Source organism: Myotis nattereri (assembly GCF_964212035.1).
Source record: "Myotis nattereri genome assembly, chromosome: 15".
NCBI lineage: Eukaryota > Metazoa > Chordata > Mammalia > Chiroptera > Vespertilionidae > Myotis > Myotis nattereri.
The window spans coordinates 34737691-34763694 of record NC_138090.1 but is presented as its reverse complement, the minus strand read 5'-3'; the positions used below and the strand labels follow the sequence as shown (position 1 = coordinate 34763694).

General features: G+C 41.0%; 1 protein-coding gene across 1 annotated transcript; it reads left to right on the top strand.

The window, feature by feature from the left end:
* Nucleotides 1-26004, top strand: LOC308530245 (uncharacterized protein). The gene is made up of 3 exons (XM_081106770.1): nucleotides 1-53; nucleotides 9801-10315; nucleotides 23030-26004. Exon 3 carries the CDS (start codon nucleotides 23218-23220, stop codon nucleotides 24457-24459), a length of 1242 nt encoding a protein of 413 aa, XP_080962896.1. The 5' UTR covers nucleotides 1-53; nucleotides 9801-10315; nucleotides 23030-23217; the 3' UTR covers nucleotides 24460-26004.

Genomic DNA, 26004 nt, shown 5'->3' with positions numbered 1-26004 from the left:
AATCCAGAACAGGAGGAAAGAAGAGCCGGTGTGCATCAAAAGCCATGGCAGAGGTAAGTTGTATGTGGCACTTTCTTCTTGGAAAGGGTTTCTTGGTTTTCAGAACACCATAATATTTCAGGATTCTATCTAAGAGATTTACTCTAGTGATTTAGAGAAAAGGGAAGAGAGAAGGAAACCACATTTATGGAGAATTTTCCTGAACCAGACAGAAGCCTAAACCAGAGCTTTGTTCTAGAATTTTCACTTCCCTGGATTTTGTTCATTCCCATAGTCCAGGGGTGGGGAATCTTGTTTCTGCCAAGGGCCATATGGATATTTATAGCATCTTTTACAGGCCATACAAAATTACCAGTTTAGAAATTAGCCTGCTATATTTGGTCAAACATTTAATTAATTCACCCCTAATGCCTTGGCAGAGCCAGACCAAATGATTTCATGGGCCTTATATGGCCAGGGGCCCAACATTCCCCACCCCTGCAACAGTCCAAATGTGCCTCAGTGATTTGGCAGGGAAGTTGACCAACAGAATAAGGTTACTCACTGCCATCTCCCTGATTTCTTTGTTGTCCCTTCCAGTGTCTCATGCACTAGCCTATTTGTTCCCAAAATTTATTTATTTCTTTTTAATCCTCACCAAGGATATTTTCTCCATTGATTTTTAGACAGAGTGAAAGGAAGGGAGGAAGGGGAGATAAAGAGACAGACAGATATCAACCCACTGTCTTGGCTTAAACCCTGACTGCGATGGGGGATCGAACTAGCAACTGAGGTACATGCCCTTGACCAGGAATGGAACTCGCAACACTTTGGTCTGATGCTCTAACCACTGAGAAAAACTGTCCAGGACTGCTTCCAAATTTATAATAGCCTGGGATGCCTGCCTGCACTTTTCATTCTAGACATTTTTTCCCCAAGATAGAAATAACCTAATTGTTCTCTTTCTAATGACTGAGATAATATAGGATTCTTGCAAATATTTCAAAACTTATTAAGACAAGTTTGTCATCCATGGTCCCACCATTTAGTGATAGTCACTGTTAATATTTTCAAAATATATTTTTATTGATTTCAAAGAGAAAGGGAGAGTGAGAACACCAATGATGAGAGAGAATCATTGATTGGCTGCCTCCTGCGTGCCCCACACTGGAATTGAGCCTGCAACCTAGGCGTGTGCCCTGACTGGGAATTGAACCATGACCTCCTGGTTCATAGGTTGACACTCAACAACTGAGTCACACCAGCTGGGTTCAAATTATCCTTATTATTTTTAGTCCTCACCAGAGAATATTTTTTCCTTTTTTTTTTTTTCTTGTGGGTTTTTTGTTTTTTTTAGAGAGAGAGTGGAAAGGAGGCAGGAGGTGGAAAGAAAGAAAGAGACATTGACTGACTACTACCCCCCAGGGCCCTGACCCGGAATGGAACCTGCAACCTTTCAATGTGCCTGCCTATGCTCTAACAACTGAGCCACACTGGCCAGGGCTATTTTCAAATTATTTTGTCTGCACATATGTTTAGGTATGTAAATTTGTTTTCAGAATGGGATCATGTTACTGCTAGAAGCAACTAACTTATTGTGTTTGCTTTAAGCCACTTTTAGTTTGAAATTCTTCACATATCTTATCTTGTTGAATCCACATAACAACCCATAAGACAGGTCTGACTATATTTCATTAATTCTATGATGCACTTTATTTTCACATTGTGATAGGTTTTACGATTTTTGGCAAGTCATAGTTTCATTGATGGCATTTTTTTTTTCCTAATGTATAAATCAGTATCATCTCAGAACTGATGAAATATGCTAATATTTTAAGTTGAGAAATAAGGAAATAGATTCTGTTAAGTCACTTGTTCCAAAATTACATATTAAATGATATAACTGGGATTTCTAAATTGTCTACTCATTACCTTTCCCACTTGTTAGAGTATTATCTTTCTTGGTTTATTTTAAATAAGTTTATATGTCAAGCATATTTCACTTTATGACTTATAAGTTGTTTTAGAAATGTTTTTTCATAGTCGATCTATTTTTTGTTTGTGTTTCAAATTCAGAGTTTTTAAAAAATGTTTTCTTCCCTTTATGTTATGCCAAAAGTTCTTCCCTACTATAAAAATAGAAAAGTTATTCTTATTTTCCTAAAGTACATTTTTTTTTGTTTATACATTTTAATGTTTAAAGTACCTGTGTGAGATATGATCAAAAAATGTGGGCTGTCACATTCCTAATTTAGGGTGTTTAGGCTTTTTTCTATGATTAAACTATTTTAAAGAATGGCATACTATTTGTAGTATGTTCAGGTGTATTTTTTTCCCCCTAGATGTGTCTGAGTGTGGCTCTTCATTAATGTTGTCCAGTCAGTTCTCAAGAATTCCTTTCTCTCTAAAGACTAAGAAATAATATTTGTTTTCTAGATACATCTGTTTCTTCCTTTCTCTTAGACTTTTCTTCTGTCTTCTGTGAGAACTTGCTGAATTTATCTTCCCATTGCCATCCTGGCTAGAACTTTCCTATGATTCTTAGAAAAGAACTACATCCTCCCCATTCATTCTCAGTACATTTTGGTAAAGAAGGAACTCTAGCTCCCCTTGACCTTCAACCTTTGATTGTCCATTTCTCCCTCTTTCCTTCTTCCCTCAGAGTGGTTATTGTTCTTTCTCTGTATTAATGTGAGGCTATCTACACTAATAAAGAGAAACATGCAAATTGGTGTCACTCTGCTACACCCACAAGCCACGCCCACCAGCCAATCAGGAGCATGTATGCAAATTAACCCAACCAAGATGGCGGCGGCCACGGAGCTGGAGCGAGCAGGAGGCTTGGGTTGCTTCCAGCGATGGAGGAAGCCAAGCTTCCTGCCCACCCTGGCCAGCCCTGGCCTCTGCTCAAGGCTACAAAGTTTCAATTATAGAAGATAAATAAATCCCAGATACCTGCTTCCCTCCACTCAAGGAGGTGCTGAAAAAAAAAGAAAGAAAAAAAGGAGGTTCTGGGAGCTTGGGTCGCGGGGGGCCATGGCCAGCCTGCAAACAGCCAGCAGCCCCTCACCCAGGCTGGCCACACCCTCATGGGGTGAGGGTCCCCACTGGGGGGCTTGGCCAGCCGCAAACAGCCATCAGCCCCTTGCCCAGACTGGCTAGGCACCCCAGTGGGACCCCCCCCCCCACCCTGAAGGGGGTGTGGCCAGATTGAAAACAGCCCTCAGCCCCTCACACAGGCTGGCCAGACCCCCCAGCGGGGACCCTCACCCCATGGGGGTGTGGCTGGCCTGAAAACCACTATAGGCTCCTTGCCCAGGCCACCCCATGCCCCAAGGAAACCCCCACCCTGATCCGGGACACCCTTCAGGGCAAACCAGCCAGCCCCCACCCATGCACCAGGCCTCTATCTATACTAATAAAAAGGTAATATGCTAATTAGACTGGGAGACCTTCCAGGAGACCTTCCAGATGTTCTGGACAAATCTGTGGTGGTGGGGCTGAGGTAGAGGTGGTTAGAGGCCAAGAGGGGAGGGCAGTTGTGGGTGATCAGGCTGGTGGGGGGCGGGGCTGTTGTGGGTAAGCAGACCACCAGGGGGGCCAGTTGGGGGCAAAAAGGCTATCAGTGGGGGTCAGTTAGAGGTGATCAGGACAGCGGGGGGCAGTTTTGAGTGAGCAGGCCAGCAGGGGGTAGTTGGGGGCGAGCAGGCCAGTAGGGAATGAAGGTAGGGGCGAGCATGCCAGCAGGGGGGCAGTTGGGGTGAGCAGGCTGGCAGGGGAGGCAGTTGGGGGCGAGCAGGCTGACAGGAAGAGTGGTCAGGAGCAATCAGGCAGGCAGGAAGGCAGGTGAGTGGTTAGGAGCTAGCAGTCCCGGATTGCAAGAGGGATGTCCCACTGCCGGTTTAGGCCTGATCCCTGTAAACTGGCAGTAGGACATCCTTCGAGGGGTCCCAGATTGGAGAGGGTGCAGGCTGGGCTGAGGAACACCCCCTCCCCCATGCATGAATTTCGTGCACCAGGCCACTAGTCCTATATAACAAAAGCCCAGCAACTGAAACTGCAGAACTACCAGAACAACCACGGCCCCTCGCCCTGGCTGGCCCCGCCCCTCAGCAGGGACCACCCCATCCTGATCGAGGGCGTGGCCGGCCTGCAAACCACCTGCAGTCCCTCGTCCCAGCCAGCCCCGCCCCCAAGTGGGGACCCCACACCCCAATCTGGGACCGCCATCAGGGCAGGCCGGCTGGCCCCCACCCGTGCATTGGGCCTCTATCCTATGTAATAAAAGGGTAATATGCAAATTGACCCTATTGGTGGAACTACCAGAATGACCGCTCAACCAATCACTATGAGGTGCACTGACCACCTCTTGGTCCATCAGGCTCCGATCGCCTGATGGCGAATGGGGAACTGGGGGTGGGTGGCAGGGGATGTGGGTGGTGCCAGGCCAAGGCCCCTGCCCCACCAGTTGCCCCACACACAGAGGGTGACCCACGGCGGGGGTGGGGCCAGCTAGCAAGCGGGAATGGCCAACCTCTCAGTCCCTTCCCCTAACCAGCAGGCTCTGATCACCCGATGGTGAATGGGAAACCGGGGGTAGGTGGTGGCGGGGGGCGGGGCCGGCTGTGAGCAGCTGGGGAAGATGGCCCTGATTGCAGGCCAGGCCTAGGGACTGTACCTGTGCATGAATTTCTGTTATAAAAACAGCAGGCCTCTAGTACTGTTATATTTCTACTACTGATTAGTTATGTGACCATGAGCTTCCCCATAACTTCCTCTGGATAATGGTATGCTACAAGGATTGGGGAATATGATGGTAATGGACATTCACCTCAATGTGCACTTAAATTGGCAACCTGGAGATTCCCTAACTCCTACCTCCACCTCCAGATCTTTCCAACATTCAATAGGTACCAAATGTCATCACTCTATCTCCTTTGTGCCCTACAACCTCCCTCCATTGTCTGTGTGCCAGATCAGACCTTTGTGGAAGTGGATAGTGCATTGACCTTATATTGGCTTTGCTTTTACTTCTCACCAGTAAAATAGTCTAGTCACATGACTTCTTTTATTCAGTGAATCCCTATAACTTTCAGGATAATGTGCCAACTATTTCACATTCATTATATACTAGAGGCCCGGTGCACAAAATTTGTGCATGGCAGGGGGAGGTGTCCCTCAGCTTGGCCTGCACCCTCTCCAATCTGGAACCCCTTGGGGGATGTCCGACTGATGGTTTAGGCCCGATCCCTGTGGGATTGAGCCTAAATCAGCAGTTGGACATCCCTCTCACAATCCGGAACCGCTGGCTCCTAACCGCTTGCCTGCCTGATGGCCCCTAACCACTTCTGCCTGCCAGCCTGATCACTCCCTAACCGCTCCCATGCCCAATTGATGCCTAACTACTCCCCTGCCAGCCTGATTGCCCACAACTGCCCTCCCCTGCTGCAACCCACCTCCTCTGCCAGGACCCACCTCCTCTGCATGAGGCGGCGGAGACACTGGGACCAGCCTCCTCCAGGCCACACAGATCCGAGGGACCCCCAGGCCTCACTGTGTGGAGTGATCACCAGGTCCCACCTCTGCTGTGCGTGCAGCCATCTTGTGGCAGCCAACTTGTGACAACATCGTGCAAGAGCATCACGCAAGGATGTCACACAAGGGCGTCATGCCACCTAGGTTTTTATTATATAGGATTGCTTTGCATATTTATTTGTATTTATTATATATTAGAGGCCCAGTGCACGAATTTGTGCACAAGTGGAGACCCTCAGCCTGGCTGGTGATTGGGTCTGGCAACTGGGGAAGGGACCACGGGAGATTGGCTTTGGTATTGCACTGACCACCAGGGGGCAGCTCCTTGTTGAGTGCCTTCCCCCTTGTGGTCAGTGCACGTCAGCGACCAGTCGTTCAGTTGCTTAGGTTCTTATATGTATAGACTAGAGGCTCGGTGCACGAATTCGTGCATAAGTGGGGTCCATAGGCCTGGCCGGTGATTAGGGCTGATCAGGGCCAGGCCGATTGGGGCCTGCTGGCCAGTGGGGAAAGACAGGGAGCAGGAGGTTGGCCGCTGGCTCTAAAGAGGGAGCCGGCCCTTGGCCCCCCTGGGAAAGGGGCTGCGTCTGCCATCACCCATTCCCGGTTACCTGTCTCAGCCCGGGCCCTGAAGGCAGAAGAGGCCCGGGGCAGAAGAGGAAATGACGGTCACCAGGCACAGAAGGAACAGACGCTGGAAACCGAAGCTGACGCCAGCACCCCACCACTGCGCAGTTCCCCACCTAGCCCCCCGCTCCTTCCCTTGCCGCAGCACCGCCACTGCAGCAGGCGGCCGGCTGGGGTGAGGGATGGGGCACAGGAGGTTGGCTGTTGGCCCTGAGGAGGGAGCTGGCCCTTGCCCCCCCCACCCCCCCGGGAAAGAGGCCGCGTCCACTGCCACGCACCCCTGGCTCCCCATCCCAGCCCAGGGCCAAAGGCCCCAGCGGGGTTGGGAGAGGAGGCTACAGTCACTGGGCCAGGCGCAGAAGGAATGGACGCTGGACGCCAACCCCACCGGCTGGCCACGGGAGGTTGGCTGTGGAAGTGCACTAACTACCAGGGGGCAGCTCCTGCATTAAGTGTCTGCCCCCTGGTGGTCAGTGCGCATCATAGTGACTGGTTGACTGGTTGTTCTGTTCATTTGATTGTAATGGTTGCTTAGGCTTTTATATATATAGATGTACACTAAAAAGCACAGTCAATGTTTACTAGAGCACTATTCCTAGTATTGGAATAAAGTGGTGAATGAGAGTATTTTTATTCCTACCAGGGATGACCTGTCATCTAAGACCTATCTATCCTGGCCCCTTTAGATTTCTCCAGCATCACTTCTAGACAGATTCCTTTCCCAGAATCTCTCACCAGTTACCCCAGTTAATTTCCTGCTTCTCAGACACACAGGATGCAATTAGTCTGCCTCTCTACCTTCAGCTTACTCTGTTTACTGTACTTTGGAATGCTGTTGAAAGTGTTTTTGTTTATTGGGATCCTATTCCTTTTCTGGACCCCAATTAATCATCTGCATGCTACATGAAACTTTTACAAACCTTTAACCTAATTAAGTCACTCATTTCCCATAGCAAGATTCTTCTCTTTGTAATAGGAGCTAATTTAACCTGCTTAAAACCCTTCACCTGTGAAAGTAAATCTAACCATCTAAGGCTGTGATCCTTCTTTTCAGACTCATCTCTCTCTGCTCCCTCTCTCACTTGCCTCTAGTAGTTTCCAGAATACACAGTGCTATCTCTTGTCTGTGTTGCACAAGAAATACAAGAGAGGTGCTTATACCCTACCACCATTATCTCTGGGTTCTATGAAACCTGCTTGAGTTTCCTAATTATCCTCAGTGACTCTGATCACATTCCCTTATTCTGCATCTGTCGTAGTTCTTATCACACTGTATTGTAACTGTTTTTTAAAACTGCTTTTATTTAATACTAGAGTCCCAGTGCACAAAATTCATGCACTTGGGGGGTCCCTCAGCCCAGCCTGTGCCCTCTCGCAGTCCAGGAGCCCTCGGGAGATGTCTAACTGATAGCAGTTGCCGTGGAGGTGGGAGAGGCTCGCCAGCCATCAGTCTGGATTCTGGCTGAGCGGTGCTCCCCCTGTGGGAGCGCACTGACCACCAGTGGGCAGCTCCTGCATCGAGCATCTGCCCCTTGGTGGTCAGTGTGCATCATAGCAATTGGTTGTTCCATCATCTGGCCAAAACCATCTCTTTGACATCCCCTGAGGGGTCTGGGATTGTGAGAGTGTCTGCCCTGTGGTGGTCAGTGCATGTCATAGCAACTGGTCAACCAATCGACTGCTCCCTGGTGGTCAGTGCACACCATAGTGAGCAGTTGAGAGGCCTTAGCATATCATTAGCATATTATGCTTTGATTGGTTGAACAGCCGACTGGACTGGACACTTAGCATATTGGGTTTTTATTATATAGGACTAGAGATCTGGTGCACAAAATTCATGCACGGGGCGGGGGGGGTGGCTGTCCCTCAGCCCAGCCTACACCCTCTCCAATCCGGGACATCCCTCTCGCAATCCAGGACATCCCTCTCGCAATCCAGGACTGCTGGCTCCTAACTGCTCACCTGCCTGCTGATCACCCCTAACCGCTTCTGCCTGCTGGCCAGATGCCCCTAACTGCTCCCCTGCCAACCTGATTGCCCCCTAACTGCTCTCCCCTTCCAGCCTAATTGCCCCCTAACTGCCCTCCCCTGCCGGCCTGATCGCCCCTAACTGCCTCTGCCTTGGTCCCTGCCACTGTGGCTGGTTGGAAGGACGTCTGGAAGATATCTGTTCTAATTAGTATGTTACCCTTTTATTAGTATAGATTGAATAGTAGAAAATGTATAAGGTATGATGAATGACTGAGCACCCATTTTAAGAAGTAGAATGTTAATTATTGTTCAAAACAAAAATAAAACAAAATCCAGTGCCTTTCTCCACCCCTCAGAGGTAACTTCTGAGTTTCATTTTTTCATTCCCTTGATTTTGTTTATAGTCTTAACTATATGTGTTTATTTCGTTTAAAATTTGATGTAAATAAAATCATACTGCTTGAAATCTTCTGCAACTTTATTACTTGTCTCTCAGTATACATTGAGGAAATGCATTCACATTGTGAATTTATTCTACTATATAGCCAGTTATTTTATAAATATACTTTTTTTCTTTTATATTCATGTGGACATTCTTGGACTTGTTTCTTGGTATCATATGTAAGGATTTTCTCTAGGTATATTACTAGAAATAGAGTTATTGGGTCATAGGGTATATGCATTTTCAACCTTCCTGACACTGCCCAGTTGCTTTCCAATGTTTATACCCATTTACAAATCCTGTTACTTCATATCCTTATTAACACTTAGTATTGTCAGACTTTTACATTTTCAGCTAGTTGGTGGGTATGAATTGATATATTATTCTGATTTTAAATTTGCATATTTTTGGTACTAAATGAGGTTGAGCCCTGTTTCATGCTTTTGTCACGATTGAAGGAGTTCTTGCCTCTATTCAATAGAAGTCAAGAGAGGATCTGAAACGGGTTCAAAAGAAGTGGTTTACTGAAAACAAGATGGAGGGAAAAGAGCCAGGGAGGATGCTTGATGCATCAAGAGAAAGCACACTAATGAAGAGTATGGCTCCACAAACTGCACCTGCATGAAGAATCCAACCTTATATAAGCTAGACCCTGCAAAATGAATACCTAAGCATTTGTTGGAGAACAGAGGGATGCAGGACAGCAGCCTTTGAAAAAGTGATTAGGATTTAATTTTCTGGCATATTAATGAGCTTGAGTTTTGAAGATATGATTAAGTCACTAAGTTATATTTAAATTCAATTTCAGAAATAGAAGTTTTATAAGACATTTTTTAATGATTCCAACTTTTAAAAAATTTATTGGGAGAATGGGAAGGATATGATCACAAGTCTTATGTGCTGAAGATAGATTGTGCTGTGTACTTCAGTGTACAGTTTTACTTAGTTGGGAAACACCAATTATCTGGCCTTTGTTTATTCCCAGACCTGAGTGGCTAATGGAAGAGGTAATGCCAAGAGGAAACATTTATAGTTGCAGGCATGTTTAATAATGATATATGCACCAAGAATAATGTGTGCTCTGATCACTCTTGTTCCCACACTGACCCATCCATACTGAAGGGTCAAGCATAGCCTATTTTCCCAAGCAATTTCCTTACTGAATTGCTTTCTCCATTTTCTTTTATTCTATTATAAAGATTTTGACCATTAATTTCCCAAATAGTATATTTATCTCTGGTTTCAGGGCTTGAAGTTCGAAGATGTGGCCATTTTCTTCTCTCAAAAGGAGTGGGAATGCTTGCACTCTACCCAAAAGGATTTGTACCGAGATATAATGTTGGAAAATTATAACAACCTGATCTCACTGGGTAAGTTTATCTGCCTCTCAAAATTCAGAATTGGCCTTCTGGAATTTTTATGTTCTTTGTTATCAATTTCTTGTGAGTACTTTTTCAAGTGCCTGGCTGAATTAATGATTCTTGCTTACCGAAGAATAGTTGTTTCTTGTGAAGTTAAAACTTGGCTGCTCCATTTTACAACTTTATCTTTTTAATTTCTCTGACCTTCACCCTTAAACTACTTACTCTTCTTTCTTGATAATCATGGATTGATTTTAATTCTGGAACACTCACAACAACCTTTTTTTTTTTTTAACTTGAGCAGGACTTTGTGATTCTAAGCCAGATGTGATCTCCTTATTGGAACAGGGGAAAGAGCCCTGGATTGTTAAAAGGAAGGATGCAAAAGAATGGTGCCCAGGTGAGTGATGGTGACTCGTATGGAGAAGGCCATGGCAGGTGGGACTTTGAGAAGGCAGCACTTCTGTGATGTTGGGAGGAAAGCTCCCTGAAAAGGCTTGAGATCTGGAACACAAAGTAAGGATGTATCAAGATCAGGCCTCTAATTTTTACTTCACTTAATACTCTCTTGCTATCCTTTCTTATATTTCCCTCTGATTTCATGAAGGAAGTGCCTTCCTCCTTCCCAGGAGACAATCATTTTCCCAATACTTTGGGTCCAGTTTTATCCTGACTTATTTTATTTTATTATGTTTTTTAATCATCACCTGAGGATTTTTTTAAAAATTAATTTTAGAGAGAGAGGAAGGGAGAGGGAGAGAGACAGAAACGTCAATGTGAGAGAGAAACTTTGCCTCCCCTACACACCCAGACCAGAAATCGAACCTGTAACCTGGGTAATGGCCCTGACCAGGAATTGAACCTGCAACCTTTCCGTGTCCGGGATGATACTCGAACCAACTGAGCCACATCAGCCAGGACTAGCCTTACTTTTTAAAATTTTATTTATGTTTTTATTGATATTAGACAGAGGAGGGGAGAGGGGAGATAGAGAGAATCATTAATCAGCTGCCTCCTGCTCACCCTCCACTGGGGACTGAGCCTGCAAGCCAGTCATGTGCCCTGACTGGGAATTGAACTGTGACCTCCTGGTTCATGGGTTCATGTTCAACCACTGAGCCACAGCAGGTGGGCCATCCTGGCTTTTTAAAACAGCTCTATTGGGATATAATGCTATTGGGATACTGTAAAATTCACTTGTTTAAAGTACATTCATCGATTTTCAGTATATTCACAGAGTTTTGCAATTGGCACAACAATCTAACTGTAGAACATTTTCATCACCCCAAATTAAACCCTATACCTGTTAGTAGTCACTGTCCACACACAGACCTACGCAACCACTAATCAACTTATAATCCTTTTTATTTCTGTAAGGTTGGTAGTGATATCTCCTCTTCTATTCCTGATATTAATATGAGTCTTCTCTCTTTTTTTCTTGGTCAAGCTAGCTAAAGGTTTGTCAGTTTTGATGATCTATTCAAAGAATCAACTTACAATTACATTGATTTTTCTCTATTTTTCTTTATTTTGTTCATCTTCCCTCTAATCTTTCTTATTTCCTTTCTTCTAGTATCTGGATTTAGTTTGCTCTCATTTATCTAGTTCCTTAAGGTGTATAATTAGTTTATTGATTTGAGATCTTGTGTGTGTGTGTGTGTGTGTGTTTTAATATAGAAATTTTAAGCTGTTAATTTCCCTTTAAGATCTGTTTTAATTGTATCCTATATGTTTTGGTATGTTCAGTTTTCCTTTCATCCAACTCAAAAGTATTTTCCAAATTCTCTTGCAATTTCTTCTTAGACCCATTAGTTATTTCTTTTCCATCTCTTTGTTGATCTTCTGACTAGTTGATCTATACATTATTGAAAGTAGATCATTGAATTGTTGAATTGTCTGTTTTTCTCTTCATTTCTGTTAGTGTTTGCTTCATGTATTTTGGGGCTCTGGAATTAGGTTCTTATATACTTAGGACTTATAGTTTCCTGAAATTGACCCTCCTTATAAAACTAGAGGCCCGGTGCACAAAATTCATGCGGGGGGAGGGGGGGGTTCCCCTCAGCCCAGCCTGCACCCTCTCCAATCTGGGATCCCTCGGGGGATGTCTGAATGCCGGTTTAGGCCCGATCCCGGGGATTGGGCCTAAACCGGCAGTCAGACATCCCTCTCACAATCCTGGACCATTGGCTCCTAATTACTCATCTGCCTGCCTGCCTGCCTGGTCGCCCCTAACTGCCCCCTCCTCCCTACTGGCCTGATCGCCCCTTACTTCCTCTGTGTGCCAGCCTGATTGTCCCTAACTGTCCTCCCTGCTGGCCTTGTTGCCCCTAACAGCCCCCCGCTGCTGGCCAGGTCACCCCCAACTGCCCCCTCCCTGCTGGCCTGGCCGATCCTAAGTGCCCCCCCCCAGCCCCCCACCGGCCTGATCACCTCTTTTTTTTTTTTTTTTTAAATATATTTTATTGATTTTTTACAGAGTGGAAGGGAGAGAGATAGAGAGTCAGAAACATCGATGAGAGAGAAACATCGATCAGCTGCCTCCTGCACATCCCCCACCGGGGATGTGCCCGCAACCCAGGTACATGCCCTTGACCAGAATCGAACCTGGGACCTTTCAGTCCGCAGGCCGATGCTCTATCCACTGAGCCAAATCGGTTTCGGCCTGATCACCTCTTACTGCCCCCTCTGCCAGTCTGGTCACCCCCAACTGCCCTCCCCCCCACCGGCCTAGTCGCTCCTCACTGCCCCCCCTTGCCAGCCTAATTATCCCCAACTGCCCCCCCCCCCCCGCCAGCCTGGTTGCCCCTAACTGCACCTCTTGCCAGACTAATCGCCCCCAGCTGTCCCCCCTGCCAGCCTGGTTGCCCCCAACTGCACTCCGCCCCCACCAGCCTGGTCACCCCTAACTGCCCCCCACCCTCCGCTGGCCTGGTTTCCCCATGCAGCCTGCTTGTTCAATCATTTGGTCATCCCTCAGTAACCCCTCTGCCAGCCTGGTCACAGGCAGCCATCTTGTGAGGTCAGTTTGCATGTTACCTCTATTATATAGGATAGGATAGGAGGTCCTTCTTTGTCTCTATTACAATTTTGTCTTAATTTTGTCTGATAAAAGTATAACTATTGAAACTCACTTTTGCTTAATCTTTTTCCATTCTTTTAATCTTTTTGTGTTCTTGAATTTAGTGTGTCTATTGTAGACAGCATATATTCAGATCATGTTTTCTAATACATCCTGCCTGTATCTGCTATCTGTTTGACTATTTAATATGTTTATACTTAATGTAATTATCAATAAAGTAGGATTTATGTCTGACATTATGGTATTTGTTTTCTACATTTGTTTTTTTGTTTTATACTTCATTCTTATATTACTATAATTTATGTTAAATAGCCATATTCTAGAGTCCCATTTAGTTTTATGATTGTTTCTTTACTACAGTTTTTAGTTCTTTTTCCAGTGGTTGCTCTGAGAATTTGTTATAGTTTAGCTTAAAATAATTTAGTTTGGATTAACACTAATTTAACTTTAATCTCATTGAAAAACTATGCCCTAATATAGCCTGGTCCCTCATTTTCTTCTTTGTACTATTATCATCATACAAATTATATCTTAATACATTATAAGTAGATATTGGTAAGCAGAATAATGACTCTCCCAAAGATGTCCACATCCTAATCCCTGGAACCTATGAATAAGGAATTAAGGTTGTGAGTCAGCTGGCCTTAAATTAGGGAGATTATCCTAGGTTATTCACATGGGCTCAATGCAATCACAAGAGTCTGAAAGAATCAGAGATGTGACAGCATAAGAAATGTACAGAGAAGCCGAAACCAGTCTGGCTCAGTGGATAGAGCGTCGGCCTGCGGACTGAAGGGTCCCAGGTTCGATTCCGGTCAAGGGCATGTACCTGGGTTACGGGCACATCCCCAGTAGATGTGCAGCTGACCGATGTTTCTTGCTCATCGATGTTTCTAACTATCTCTCTCCCTTCCTCTCTGTAAAAAATCAATAAAATATATATTAAAAAAAGAAATGTACAGAGAGGAAGGGGGCCATGCTACTCTAAGGAATGAGCAGTCTTTAGGAGTTAGAAAAGATAAGAAAATAGATTCTTCCTTAGAGCCTCCAGAAAGGAACACAGTCCTGGTGTATACACATTTATTTTGACCTATTAAAACCTCTTTCTGACTTCTGACCTTTAGAACTGTAAGATAATAAATTGGTTTGTTTTACTAGTAAGGCACTATGCTTATGTTAACATGTTATATCAGAAATAGAAAAATAATATACCATCAACATGTTTTTATAATTATTGTTTTAGGTAGTTATCTTTTAAATCAAATAGAAGAAGCAAAGAGTTACAAACAAAAATACTTTTATATAGTCTTATATTTACCTACATAGTTACCTTTACTGGTGCTTTTTATTTTTTTGCAGATTCATGTTATCTTTTGTCCTTTTATTTCAGTCTAAACAACCCCCTTTAGTATTTCTTATAGGGCAAATCTGCTAGTGATAAAAATTTTTTTGTTTTAAAAATATTCTGAGAATATCTTAATTTCCCTTTTATTTATAAAGAATGGTTTTGCTGGATAGAAAAGTCTTGACTGACAACCCTTTGTTCTAACACCAAATCAAATATGTCAGTTGTTTTCTGTTCTCATGGTTTCTGCTGAAAAATATGTGGGATTAATTACTTCTCTCTTGAGGTTTTTCATCAATTGACTCTGATGTGTCTAGGTTTTGATCAGGCTTATTCCAACTTTACAGCAAGTTTTTCAACTTGGAGATTGTTGAACCTCTTAGATGTGTATATTAATCTTTTTAATCAAATTTGGGAAATCGCCCTGACCGGTTTTGCTCAGCGGATAGAGCGTTGGCCTGCGGACTCAAGGGTCCCAGGTTCGATTCCGGTCAAGGGTATGTACCTTGGTTGCGGGCACATCCCCAGTGGGGAGTGTGCAGGAGGCAGCTGATCGATGTTCCTCTCTCATCGATGTTTCTAACTCTCTATCCCTCTCCCTTCCTCTCTGTAAAAAATCAATAAAATATATTAAAAAAAATTTGGGAAATCGTTGGAAATTATTTCTTCAAATGTATTTTTACGCCTTTCTTGTTCTCATTCACGTACTCTCTTTGTGCATATATTTCAACACTTGGGATATTCCTCAGGTCTCTGAGGCTCTGTTTTTGTTTTGTTTTTCATTTTTTGTCCCTTTCTGTACCATAGACTAGATATTCTCTCTATTTACCAATCTTCATTTTCACAGATCCTCTCTTTTGTCAGTTCAAATCTGTTACTGGGCTCTACTGATGAAGTTGTTATTTCAGTTATTATACTTTTCAACTCAGATTTCTATTTGGTTGTTTTTTTATAATTTCTACTGATATTTTTTATTTAATGAGATATTCTTATACTTCCTTCATTTTTAAATCTTCATTGTTGCGAGTATTACATATGCCCACTTTTTTATTCCCATAGACCCCCACCAGCCCACTGCCCACACCCTGTTGTCTGTGTCCATGGGTTATGCATATCTGCATACAAGGTCTTTGGTTGAATACCTCCCAATGACCAACCTTCCCCCACCACCCCTCCGAAATTCCACACTCTGTTCCATGCTTCCGTGTCTCTGGATTCACTCCCTTCATCATAGATTCCACATGTGAGTGAGATCATGTGATACACGTCTATCTCTAACTGACTTATTTCACTTAGCATGATACTCTCCAGGTCCCTCCATGCTGTCTCAAAGGGTAAAAGATTCTTCTTTTTTACTGCTGCATACTATTCCAGGGTATAAATGTAACACAGCTTTTTGTATCCACTCATCTACTGATGGGCACTTGGGCTGTTTCCAGATTTTAGCTATTGTAAGTTGTTCTGCTACGAACATAGGGATGCAATCTTTCTGAATGGTGTTTTGGGATTCTTAGGGATATATTCCTAGAAGTGGAATTACTGGGTCAAATGGCAGTTCCATATCTAATTTTTTAAAGAAACTCCATATTGTTTTTCATAATGGCTGTACCAGTCTACATTCCCACCAGCAGTGTACTAGGGGTCCTTTTTCTCCACATCCTCACCAGCACTTGACATTTGTTGATTTGTTGATGGTAGCCATTCTGACCGGCATGAGGTGATACCTCATTGTCCTTTTAATTTGCATCTCTCTGATGATCAGTGACTTGAGCATTTTTTCATATGTCTCTTAGCCATCTATATGTCCACTTTGGAGATGTGTCTATTTAGGTCCTTCACCCATTTTTTAATTGGTTTGTTTGTCTTCCTTCTATTAAGTTGTATGAGTTCCTTATATATTTTGGATTAACCCTTCATCAGATGTATCATTGCCAAATAAATTCTCCCATACAGTGGGCTCCCTTTTCGTTTTGGTGATGGTTTTTTTTTTTGCAGTGCAGACGCCTTTTATTTTGATGTAGTCCCATTTGTTTATTTTCTCCTTAGTTTCCTTTGCCCTAGGACAGGGATGGGCAACCTTTTTGTGAGTGAGTGCCAAAACCAGCAAAATCTCTGACTCAAAATTCTCCTGTGTGCCTACCCTAATTTTTTGAGAACATGTTACGCCTACTTGATATCTCTTAAGGTGTACGTATGTGAAGAAACTTGAAGAAATAATAAAATTCATTCGAGCGACGAAAACACAGTATATGATGATGAAATATATATTTATTTTTTAATGTATACATGTACACTGATAGTCTGACAGAAAACTTTATGACTCCGTTTAATATTGTCAGTTGGACTTTTGCTGCTGCATCACTGATAACAGAGATTTTACATCAGGTTTATATTTTGTGACCTTCAGAGATATGCATGAGCTACTACTTTCATCCGTCAGGCTACTCCTATTACGAGACTTAACAAAATTCATCACTGAGAACAAAGATTCACAAGCGTATGTGGATGAAACCAAAACACGAGTCGGATCTAGGAAGGCAGGGAGAGTTAAGGCAGAGGCATAGAAATTGCTCTTCCCCTCTCTCGTCAATCCATGTCTATGGTCTTTAAGATAACTTGTTATGTAAAATTATTTATTTATCTAAGATGCACCTACACTGAATTTATCTGAAAAATAAAAAAGTCGATATTAAGAAAAAAATTGTAAATGGAAGATTATAAGAGAGGGTTTCGCGTGCCAGCAAAACTTACTGGCATGCCATATTTGGCATGCATGCCAGGGATTCCCCACCCCTGCCCTAGGAGATATATCTGTAAACATATTGCTATGAAATATGTCTGAGATTTTGCTGCCTATGGTTTCTTCTAAGATTTTTATGGTTTCCCAATTTACATGTAGGTCTTTTATCCATTTCGAGTTTATTCTCATGTATAGTATAAGTTGGTAGTCTTATTTCATTTTTTTGCATGTATCTGTCCAATTTCCCCAACACCATTTATTGAAGAGACTCTCTTGACTCCATTGTTTTGGTCTTGTCTCCTTTGTCAAATATTAATAGAGCACAATGACTTGTGTTGATTTCTGGGGTCTCTGTCCTGTTCCATTGATCTATATGCCTGTTCTTGTACCAATACCAGGCTGTTTTGATCACAGTGGCTTTGTAATATAACTTGATATCTGGTATGTGATCCTTCCAACTTTATTCTTCTTTCTCAAGATTGCTGCAGCTATTCGGGGTCCTTTTTCGTTCCATATAAATTTTTGTACTAGAACTGTGTAATAGGGATTACGTTGAATCAATAGATTGCCTTGGGTAATATGGACATTTTAATGATGTTGATTCTACCAATCCATAAACACAGTATATTCTTCCACTTGTTTATACCTTCTATCTCTTTTTACAACCTCCTGAGTTTTCCAAGTATAAGTCTTTTACCTGCTTGGTTAAGTTTATTCCTAAGTATCATAATTTTTTTGTTGTTGCAATGGTAAAAGGGATTGTTTGTTTAGTTTCTCTTTCTGAGAATTCATTACTGATGTATAAAAAAAAGCCATCTATTTTTGGGTGTTGATTTTGATCCTGCTACATTGCCAAATTCATTTATTAAATCTAGTAGTTTTTTGGTGGAATCTTTAGGGTTTTCTATGTACAATAATCATGTCATCTGCAAATAATGAGAGTTTTACTTCCTCCTTTCCAATTTGAATGCCTTTTATTTCTTGTCTAATCCCTGTGGCTAGGACTTCCAATACTATGTTGAATGAGGATGGTGAGAATGGACATCCCTGTCTTGTTTCTGTTCTTAGAGGAAATGATTTTAGTTTTTGCCCATTGAGTATGATATTCTCCGAAGGTTTGTCATATACAGCTTTTATTATGTTGAGGTATGCTTCTTCTATTCCCACTTTGCTGAGAATTTTTACCAAAAGAGGGTGTTGTATTTTGTCGAATGCTTTTTCTGCGTCTATTGATATGATCATATAATTTTTATCTTTCAGTTTGTTTATGTGATATATCACATTTATTGATTTGTGAATATTGTACCAGCCTTGCATCCCTGGAATAAATCCCATTTGGTCATGGTGTATAATCTTTTAAATATATTGCTGGATCCAACTTTCTAATATTTTCTTGAGAATTTTAGCATCTATGTTCATCAGGGATATTGGCCTATAATTCTCTTTCTTTGTAGTGTCTTTATCTGGTTTTGGAATTAGGATCATACTGGCCTCATAAAAAGAGCTTGGATGTGTTTCTTCCTCTTGGATTTCTTGGAATAGTTTGAGGAATATAGGTGTTAGTTCTTCTTTGAATGCTTAATAAAACTCCCCTGTGAAGTCATCTAGATCTGGGATTTTGTTGGGTGGGAGTTTTTAAATTACTACTTTTATTTGATCAGTTGTTATTGGCCTACTCAGGTTTTCTGATTCTTTGTGATTCAGTTTTGGAAGGTTGTATTTTTCTAGGAATTTGTTCATTTCATCCACATTATCCAGCTTTTGCCATATAGTTGTTCATAGTATTTTTTACAATCCTTTGTATTTCTGTGGTGTCAGTGGTTACTTCTCCACTTTCTTTTCTAATTTTATTTATTTGGATGTTCTCTGTCTTTTGATGAGTCTGACTAGTGGTTCATCAATTTTGTTTATTCTTTCATAGAACCAGCTCTTGGTTTCCTTGACTTTTGTATTAATTTTTTAGTCTATATCGTTTATTTCTGCTCTAATCTTTATTATTTCCTTCTACTTTCTCTGGGCTTTTGTTATTCTCTTTCTAATTCTTTTAGTTGTAGAGTTAGTTTATTATTGGTTTTTCTTGTTCCCTTTTTGTGTTGTTTTAGTTTTTTGAAGTATTCCTGTAGTGCTATGAACTTCCCTCTCAGGACTGCTTTTGCTGTGTCTCAGAGATTTTGAGTTGTGTGTTCATTTTCATTTGTTTCCAGGAAGTTTTTTATTTCTTTCTTGATCTCTTTGGTAACCCATTTATTGTTTAATAACATGCTACTTAGCCTCCATGTGTTTGAATGTTTTGGGGTGCTTTTAATATAATTGATTTCTAATTTTATTCCACTGTGATCTGAGAAGATGTTTGATATTATTTCAATCTTCTTGAATTTGAAGAGACTTGTTTTGTGTCTTGACATGTGGTCTATCTTTGTGAATGATCTACTTGAGGAGAATGTATATTCTGGAGCTTTGGGGTGAAATATTCTATAAATGTCAATTAAGCCATCTGCTCAGTGTATCTTTTAGAATCACTATTTTCTTGTTAATTTTTTGTCTGGAAGATCTATCCAGTGAAGTCAGCAGGGTGTTAAAATCTCCTACTATGACTGTATTGTTGTTGATCACAACCTTCAAGTCCTCTAGAATTTTTTCATATATTGAGGAGCTCCTATATTGGGTGCATATATGTTTACCACGGTTATATCCTCTTTTTAGGTCAATCCCCTTAATATTATGTAGTGACCTTTGTTATCTCATGATGACCTTCATTTTGAAGGTTATTTTGTCTTATATGAGTATTCCTACCCCAGGTTTTTTTGTTGCCATTTGCATGAAAAAAAATTTCCCATACCTTCACTCTTATCCTGTGTGAATCTTCTGTTCTGAGGTGGGTCCCTTGTAGACAGCTTATACTTGGGTCATGTTTTTGTATTCATTTAGTTACCCTGTGTCTTTTGATTAGAGCATTTAATCCATTTACATTTAAGGTTATTGACTAGAGGCCCAGTGCACAAATTTGTGCACCAGTGGGGTCCCTTGGCCTGGCCTGTGGGATCAGGCCGAAACCGGCTCTCTGACATCCCCCAAGGGGTCCCAGATTACGAGAGGGCGCAGGCCAGGCTGAGGGTCCCCACCAGTGCACAATCGGGGCTGAGGAGGGATACAGGAGATTGGCCAGCCTGGGAGAGGCCATGGGAGGGCTCCAGGGCATGTCCAGCCCATCTTGCCAAGTCCCGATTGGCCTGACCCCAGCAGCAAGCTAACCTACCAATCGGAGCATCTGCCCCCTGGTGGTCAGTGCATGTCATAGCGATTGGTCAACTGTCTGCCCCCTGTTGGTCAGTGCATTTCATAGCAAGCAATTGAGCGACCTTAGCATATCATTAGCATATTATGCTTTGATTGGTTGAACAGATGACCAGATACTTAGTATATTAGGCTTTTATTATATAAGATAGGTACTTATTTATTACCATTTTAATTCTGTATGCCTAGATTTCTCTATTTCTTCTTTTTTATGTATATATTTTATTGATTTTTTACAGAGAGGAAGGGAGAGGGATAGTTAGAAACATCGATGAGAGAGAAACATCGATCAGCTGCCTCCTGCACACCTCCTACTGCGGGTGTGCCTGCAACCAAGGTACATGCCCTTGACCGAAATCGAACCTGGGACCTTTCAGTCCACAGGCCAATGCTCTATCCACTGAGCCAAATCAGTTAGGACTCTATTTCTTCTTGTTATTAAGCAGACCCTTTAGCATTTCTTGTAATGCTGGCTTTGTGGTGATGAACTCCTTTAGCCTTTTATTGTGTGAGAAGCTCTTTATTTCATCATCTATTTTGAATGATACCCTTGTTGGATATAGTAATATTGGTTTCAGATCTTTGCTTTCCATTACCTTAAGTATTTCATGCCATTCCCTTCTGGCCTGTAGAGTTTCTGATGAGAAATCAGCTGTAAGCCTATGGAAGTTCTGTTGTACGTAATAAATTGCTTTTCTCTTGCTGCCTTTAATATTCTCTCTTTTTCTTTAATTTTTGGCATTTTAATTATGATGTGTCTAGATGTGGGTTTGGGTTCTTCTTGTTTGGGACTCTGAGCCTCCTTAACTTGTGTGACTTTTTTCTTCACCAGGTTAGGGAAGTTTTCTGCCATTATTTCTTTATACATGCTCTTTATCTCTTTATCCCTTTCTTCCCCTTCTGGGACACTGAAAATGTGAATATTGTTATGTTTCATATTGTTCCATAGCTCCTTTACTCTGTCCTGTTTTAAATGTGTTTTCTCTTTGGTTCTGTGATTGAGTGATTTTTTTTAATCCTGTCTTCTAATTCACTGATCCAATCCTCAGCTTCCCCTAATCTGCTGTGAATTCCTTCCAATGTGTTCTTTATTAGTGCTATGTCATTTTTTATTTCCAACTGTTCTTTTTTTATAGTTCCTATATCTTTTCTAATACTGTTGAGCATCTTCACCATCATTATTCCGAACCCTAAACCAGATAAATTTATTATCTCCATTTCATTTATCTCTTCTTCTGGAGGAATCTCTTGCTCTTTCCTTTGGAGGTATTTTCACTCTTCCTGAGAAAGAAATTCAGTGGAGGTTTTTGAGCCAAAGAATGACATGATCTGATTTATTTTAATAAGGATACGCTAGTTATTATACTGGGTATGGAATATTAGGAAGGCAACAGTGGAAGTAGGGCGACCCATTATGATAGCATGTTAATCTTAGTATGGTTGGATAGGTGGTAAAGATACTGGTAGAAGTAGACATAATCTGGATATATTTTGACGCTAGAAATGGGAGGACTTGCTGTTAGTTGTAATGTCCTACTCCTCTTAGATGGTTCCTTGACATTGTATTTTACAAGTTCCTCAGCTGATTCAGCTTCTCACCAGAGGTGAAGAACCACTTTTTTAAATAATAAAAAAAAATTATTGTTGAAAGTATTACAGATGTCCCCTTTTTACCCCCATTGACACCCTCCACCCTGTCCCCACTCTACCCCCAGGTCTTCCACACTCTATGTCCATGGGTTATGCATATAATTTCTTTGGTTAATCTGTATGTCATCTTTGGAGAATATTTGACAAAGGAGGCAAGAACATTCAGTGGAGTAAAGACAATCTCTTCAATAAATGTGTTGGGAGAAATGGAAAGGTACATGCAAAAAAAAAAAATGAAACTAGACCACCAACTTACACCATACACAAGAATAAACTAAAAATGGATAAAAGATTTAAATGTAAGTCTGAAACCATAAAAATCCTAGAGAAAACCATAGGTAGCAAAATTTCAGACATCTCTTATAGCAATATGTTTGCTGATACATCTCCTAGGGCAGTGGTCGGCAAACAGCGGTCCCTTTAGTGTGGCTCTTCCACAAAATACCACGTGCTGGTGCACACGTACAGTGCAATTGAAACTTCGTGGCCACACTCAAGGGGCCAAAGAGCCGCATGTGGCTTGCAAGCCGCAGTTTGCCGACCACTGTCCTAGGGCAAGGGAAACAAAGGAAAATTTAAACAAATGGGACTACATCAAAATAAAAAGCTTCTGCACAGTAAAAGAAACCAACAAGAAAATGAAAAGGGATCCCACTGTATGAGAGAACATATATATCAATGATACATCTGACAAAAGGTTAATTTCCAAGATATATAAAGAACTCATACAACTTAACAAAAGGAAGACAGGCAATTCAATTTAAAAATGGGTGAAGGACCTAAATAGACATTTCTCCAAAGAACTACTTCTATAAGTTCACCTTTTTTTCTCTATTCTCATTTTCCTCTGCCCCCTGTTTGTTTGTTTGTTTGTTTGTTTGTTTGTTTTTGCAAAGCAATCTTAAGAGCTATTTATTTGCTATTTTTAGTTTGTAATTTCTACCTTAGAAAAACTTTCCTTTTTCCTGCAATAAAAAATACCTCCTATTTTCTTGTTATCTTACAGATTGGGAGTCAAGAAGAGAAACCAAGAATTTATCTCCAAAGGAGGGTAGTTATGAAATTAAATCATTGCAACCAAAGATAACAAAAAGACCTATAAGTTCTAACCTTGTGTGCACTAGGGTCAAAGATAATAGTGAAATCAAATGCTACTTGGAGAAACAACAGGATGGACATTTCAAACCAGTGGTAATGACCTCTGAAGAAAGGTCTGCTTCTATTCAGTGTACAGTCAATAGATTTCCTCAGATAATTCATACTGGAGTGAAATGTGAATGCAAGGAATGTAAGGAAGCTTTCAGTTACCAAGCATACCACCTCCAACATGAACGCAGTCATAATAAGGAAAAGAGCTCTAAGTATGGAGACTATGAGAAAGCCTTTAATAGTAGATCAGACTTGATTAAGCATCAGAGAATTCATGAAAGAAAAAAAAGTAATGAACCTGAGAAATGTGCCTTTATTCAGGACTCTGAAATTACTAAACCTCAGAGCATTAATACTGGTGAGAAAGCTCATAAATGTAAGGAATGTGGTAAAGCCTTTCATTCTAGCTCACAACTTACAAAACATCAAAGGATTCATATTGGTGAGAAACCCTATAAATGTAAGGAGTGTGAGAAGGCATTTCCATCTACCTCACAGCTTAATTTACATCAGAGAATTCATACAGATGAGAAATACTATGAATGTAAGGAATGTGGAAAAGCCTTCACCCGTCCCTCACACCTTTTTCGACATCAGAGAATCCATACAGGTGAGAAACCCCATAAATGTAAGGAATGTGGTAAAGCTTTTCGTTATGATACACAACTTAGTCTTCATCAAATAAGTCATACTGGTGAAAGACACTATGAATGTAAGGAATGTGGAAAGGCATATAGTTGTGCCTCACAGCTGAATCTGCATCAAAGAATTCATACTGGTGAGAAACCTCATAAATGTAAGGAGTGTGGGAAAGCTTTTATCTCTGATTCACATCTTATTCGACATCAGAGTGTTCATACTGGTGAGAAACCATATAAATGTAAGGAATGTGGGAAGTCCTTTCGCCGTGGCTCAGAACTTATTCGACATCAGAGAGCTCACAGTGGTGAGAAACCCTATAAATGTAAGGAATGTGGAATGGCCTTTACTTGTAGCACAGAACTTATTCGACATAGAAAAATTCACACTGGTGAGAGACCCCATAAATGTAAGGAATGTGAGAAGGCTTTTATACGAAGGTCAGAACTTACTCATCACCAGAGAAGTCATACTGGTGAAAAACCATATGAGTGTAAGGAATGTGGGAAGGCCTTTGGTCGTGGCTCAGAACTTTATCGACACCAGAAAATTCACACTGGTGAGAAACCTTATGAATGTAAACAATGTGGAAAAGCCTTTATTCGTGGATCACACCTTAGTCAACATCAAAAAATTCATGCAGCATAGAGGAATGAATGAAGACATGAGGGACAGTTCAGAATTTAATTGTAATCTGAAGTTCATAGTAGTAAAATAGAAACAAACAAAACCCCCTGTGATTATAAGGAATGTGGGAAAGCATTTGAGGATAACAATTTAATATCAGAGTTCGTACTGTATATATAAAGTCTTTATTTAAGGGCCAGAATTTATTGAGCATTTGTTACTGATGAGAAACCTTATAAATGTTAGGAATTGGAAGCATTTATTTGTGTTTTAAAATTTATTTGATATCAGTTCAATTGGTGCAAAGGCAAAAACCTTCATGAATGTAAGGAAAGTGTGAAGGCAGCAAATGTGTTAGAGACATTAATCATTTAAACCTTTCTCAACATCAAGGTCATTAACCTTTAAGGGAAATAAAAGGATTTATAATATAATTGGCATATATGTGGGACACCAATTTGCTTTAACTAACAAGTTATTTATCTGATAGTCATACTTGATGAAGGCTATATTAATATTAAAATTGTAGAAAATTAGTTTACCCAGCCCAAATCTTGTTCAGATTTGCAAACTTATTTTCTAAAATTAACTTGAACTAAATCAGAGTGGGAAAAGATTTAACCAATATTTAGTCTTTATTTGCCTTCACCACTATAACTCATTTTTTATAGGGCAAATTACTTAACTATGTCTAAATTTTCTCATTTACAAATTGGTAATATTAGCACCATATTTTTAGTAGCATTGTGAAAATTAAGTAATTACATTATATCCTGTAGAACAGTGTCTGTATTGTATTGAAAGTCTGCTAGATAAGAGCTGCCTTTATTATTAATAAGCGTTTTTATTTTCATAAGTGTGTATTATTAGAGATTATACAAGAGGAAAGCCTTTGGGGTTCAGTGACTCTATGAACATCTTAATTCATGTCTTTCTTTATTGAATGGTAAGTAATTCCTTCTGGAGAAAAATTAAAAACAAACTTTTATCATAGCTTATATTTTTGTCCCATCAGAAGATTCATAATATAAAGAACCCCAGTAGAATAAAAGTGGGTAGCTATGAGGTCAGGGTGAAGACCTGGATGATATATTAAGAACTTAAAAAAATGACATAGGGCACACTCTATGGCTTCTGTTCTGGATAATTAGAAAATAACAAAACCTTAGTCTAAATCCATTTTTTTCTATGTGGAAATTTAAAAGATAACTGTATAAATATTTTTATATTAAAAGGCAAATTATCATTAGTAATGAATGACAAAGAGAAGACCACATGTTGAAATTTGCAGGACATAGCAATGCGATACTTGAGGAAAATTTACTTCTTTCAATAAGTGTAGGAAACAGAAAAAATTAAGGCCAGGATACTTTCCCACTTAACTATACTTGGTACACTGCCTATTCTCTGTTCCTGGTAGGTTCCCAGTAAACATTGATGATTGAAGGAATAAGAGAATGAATGAATAAGCATTTGACCATCATATCTTGAAAAGTTCTAACAAAATAATTGTAGGGCCAAAAATGAAAGAAAACTTGAAAACATTTTTTGAAATGAAAAACACTG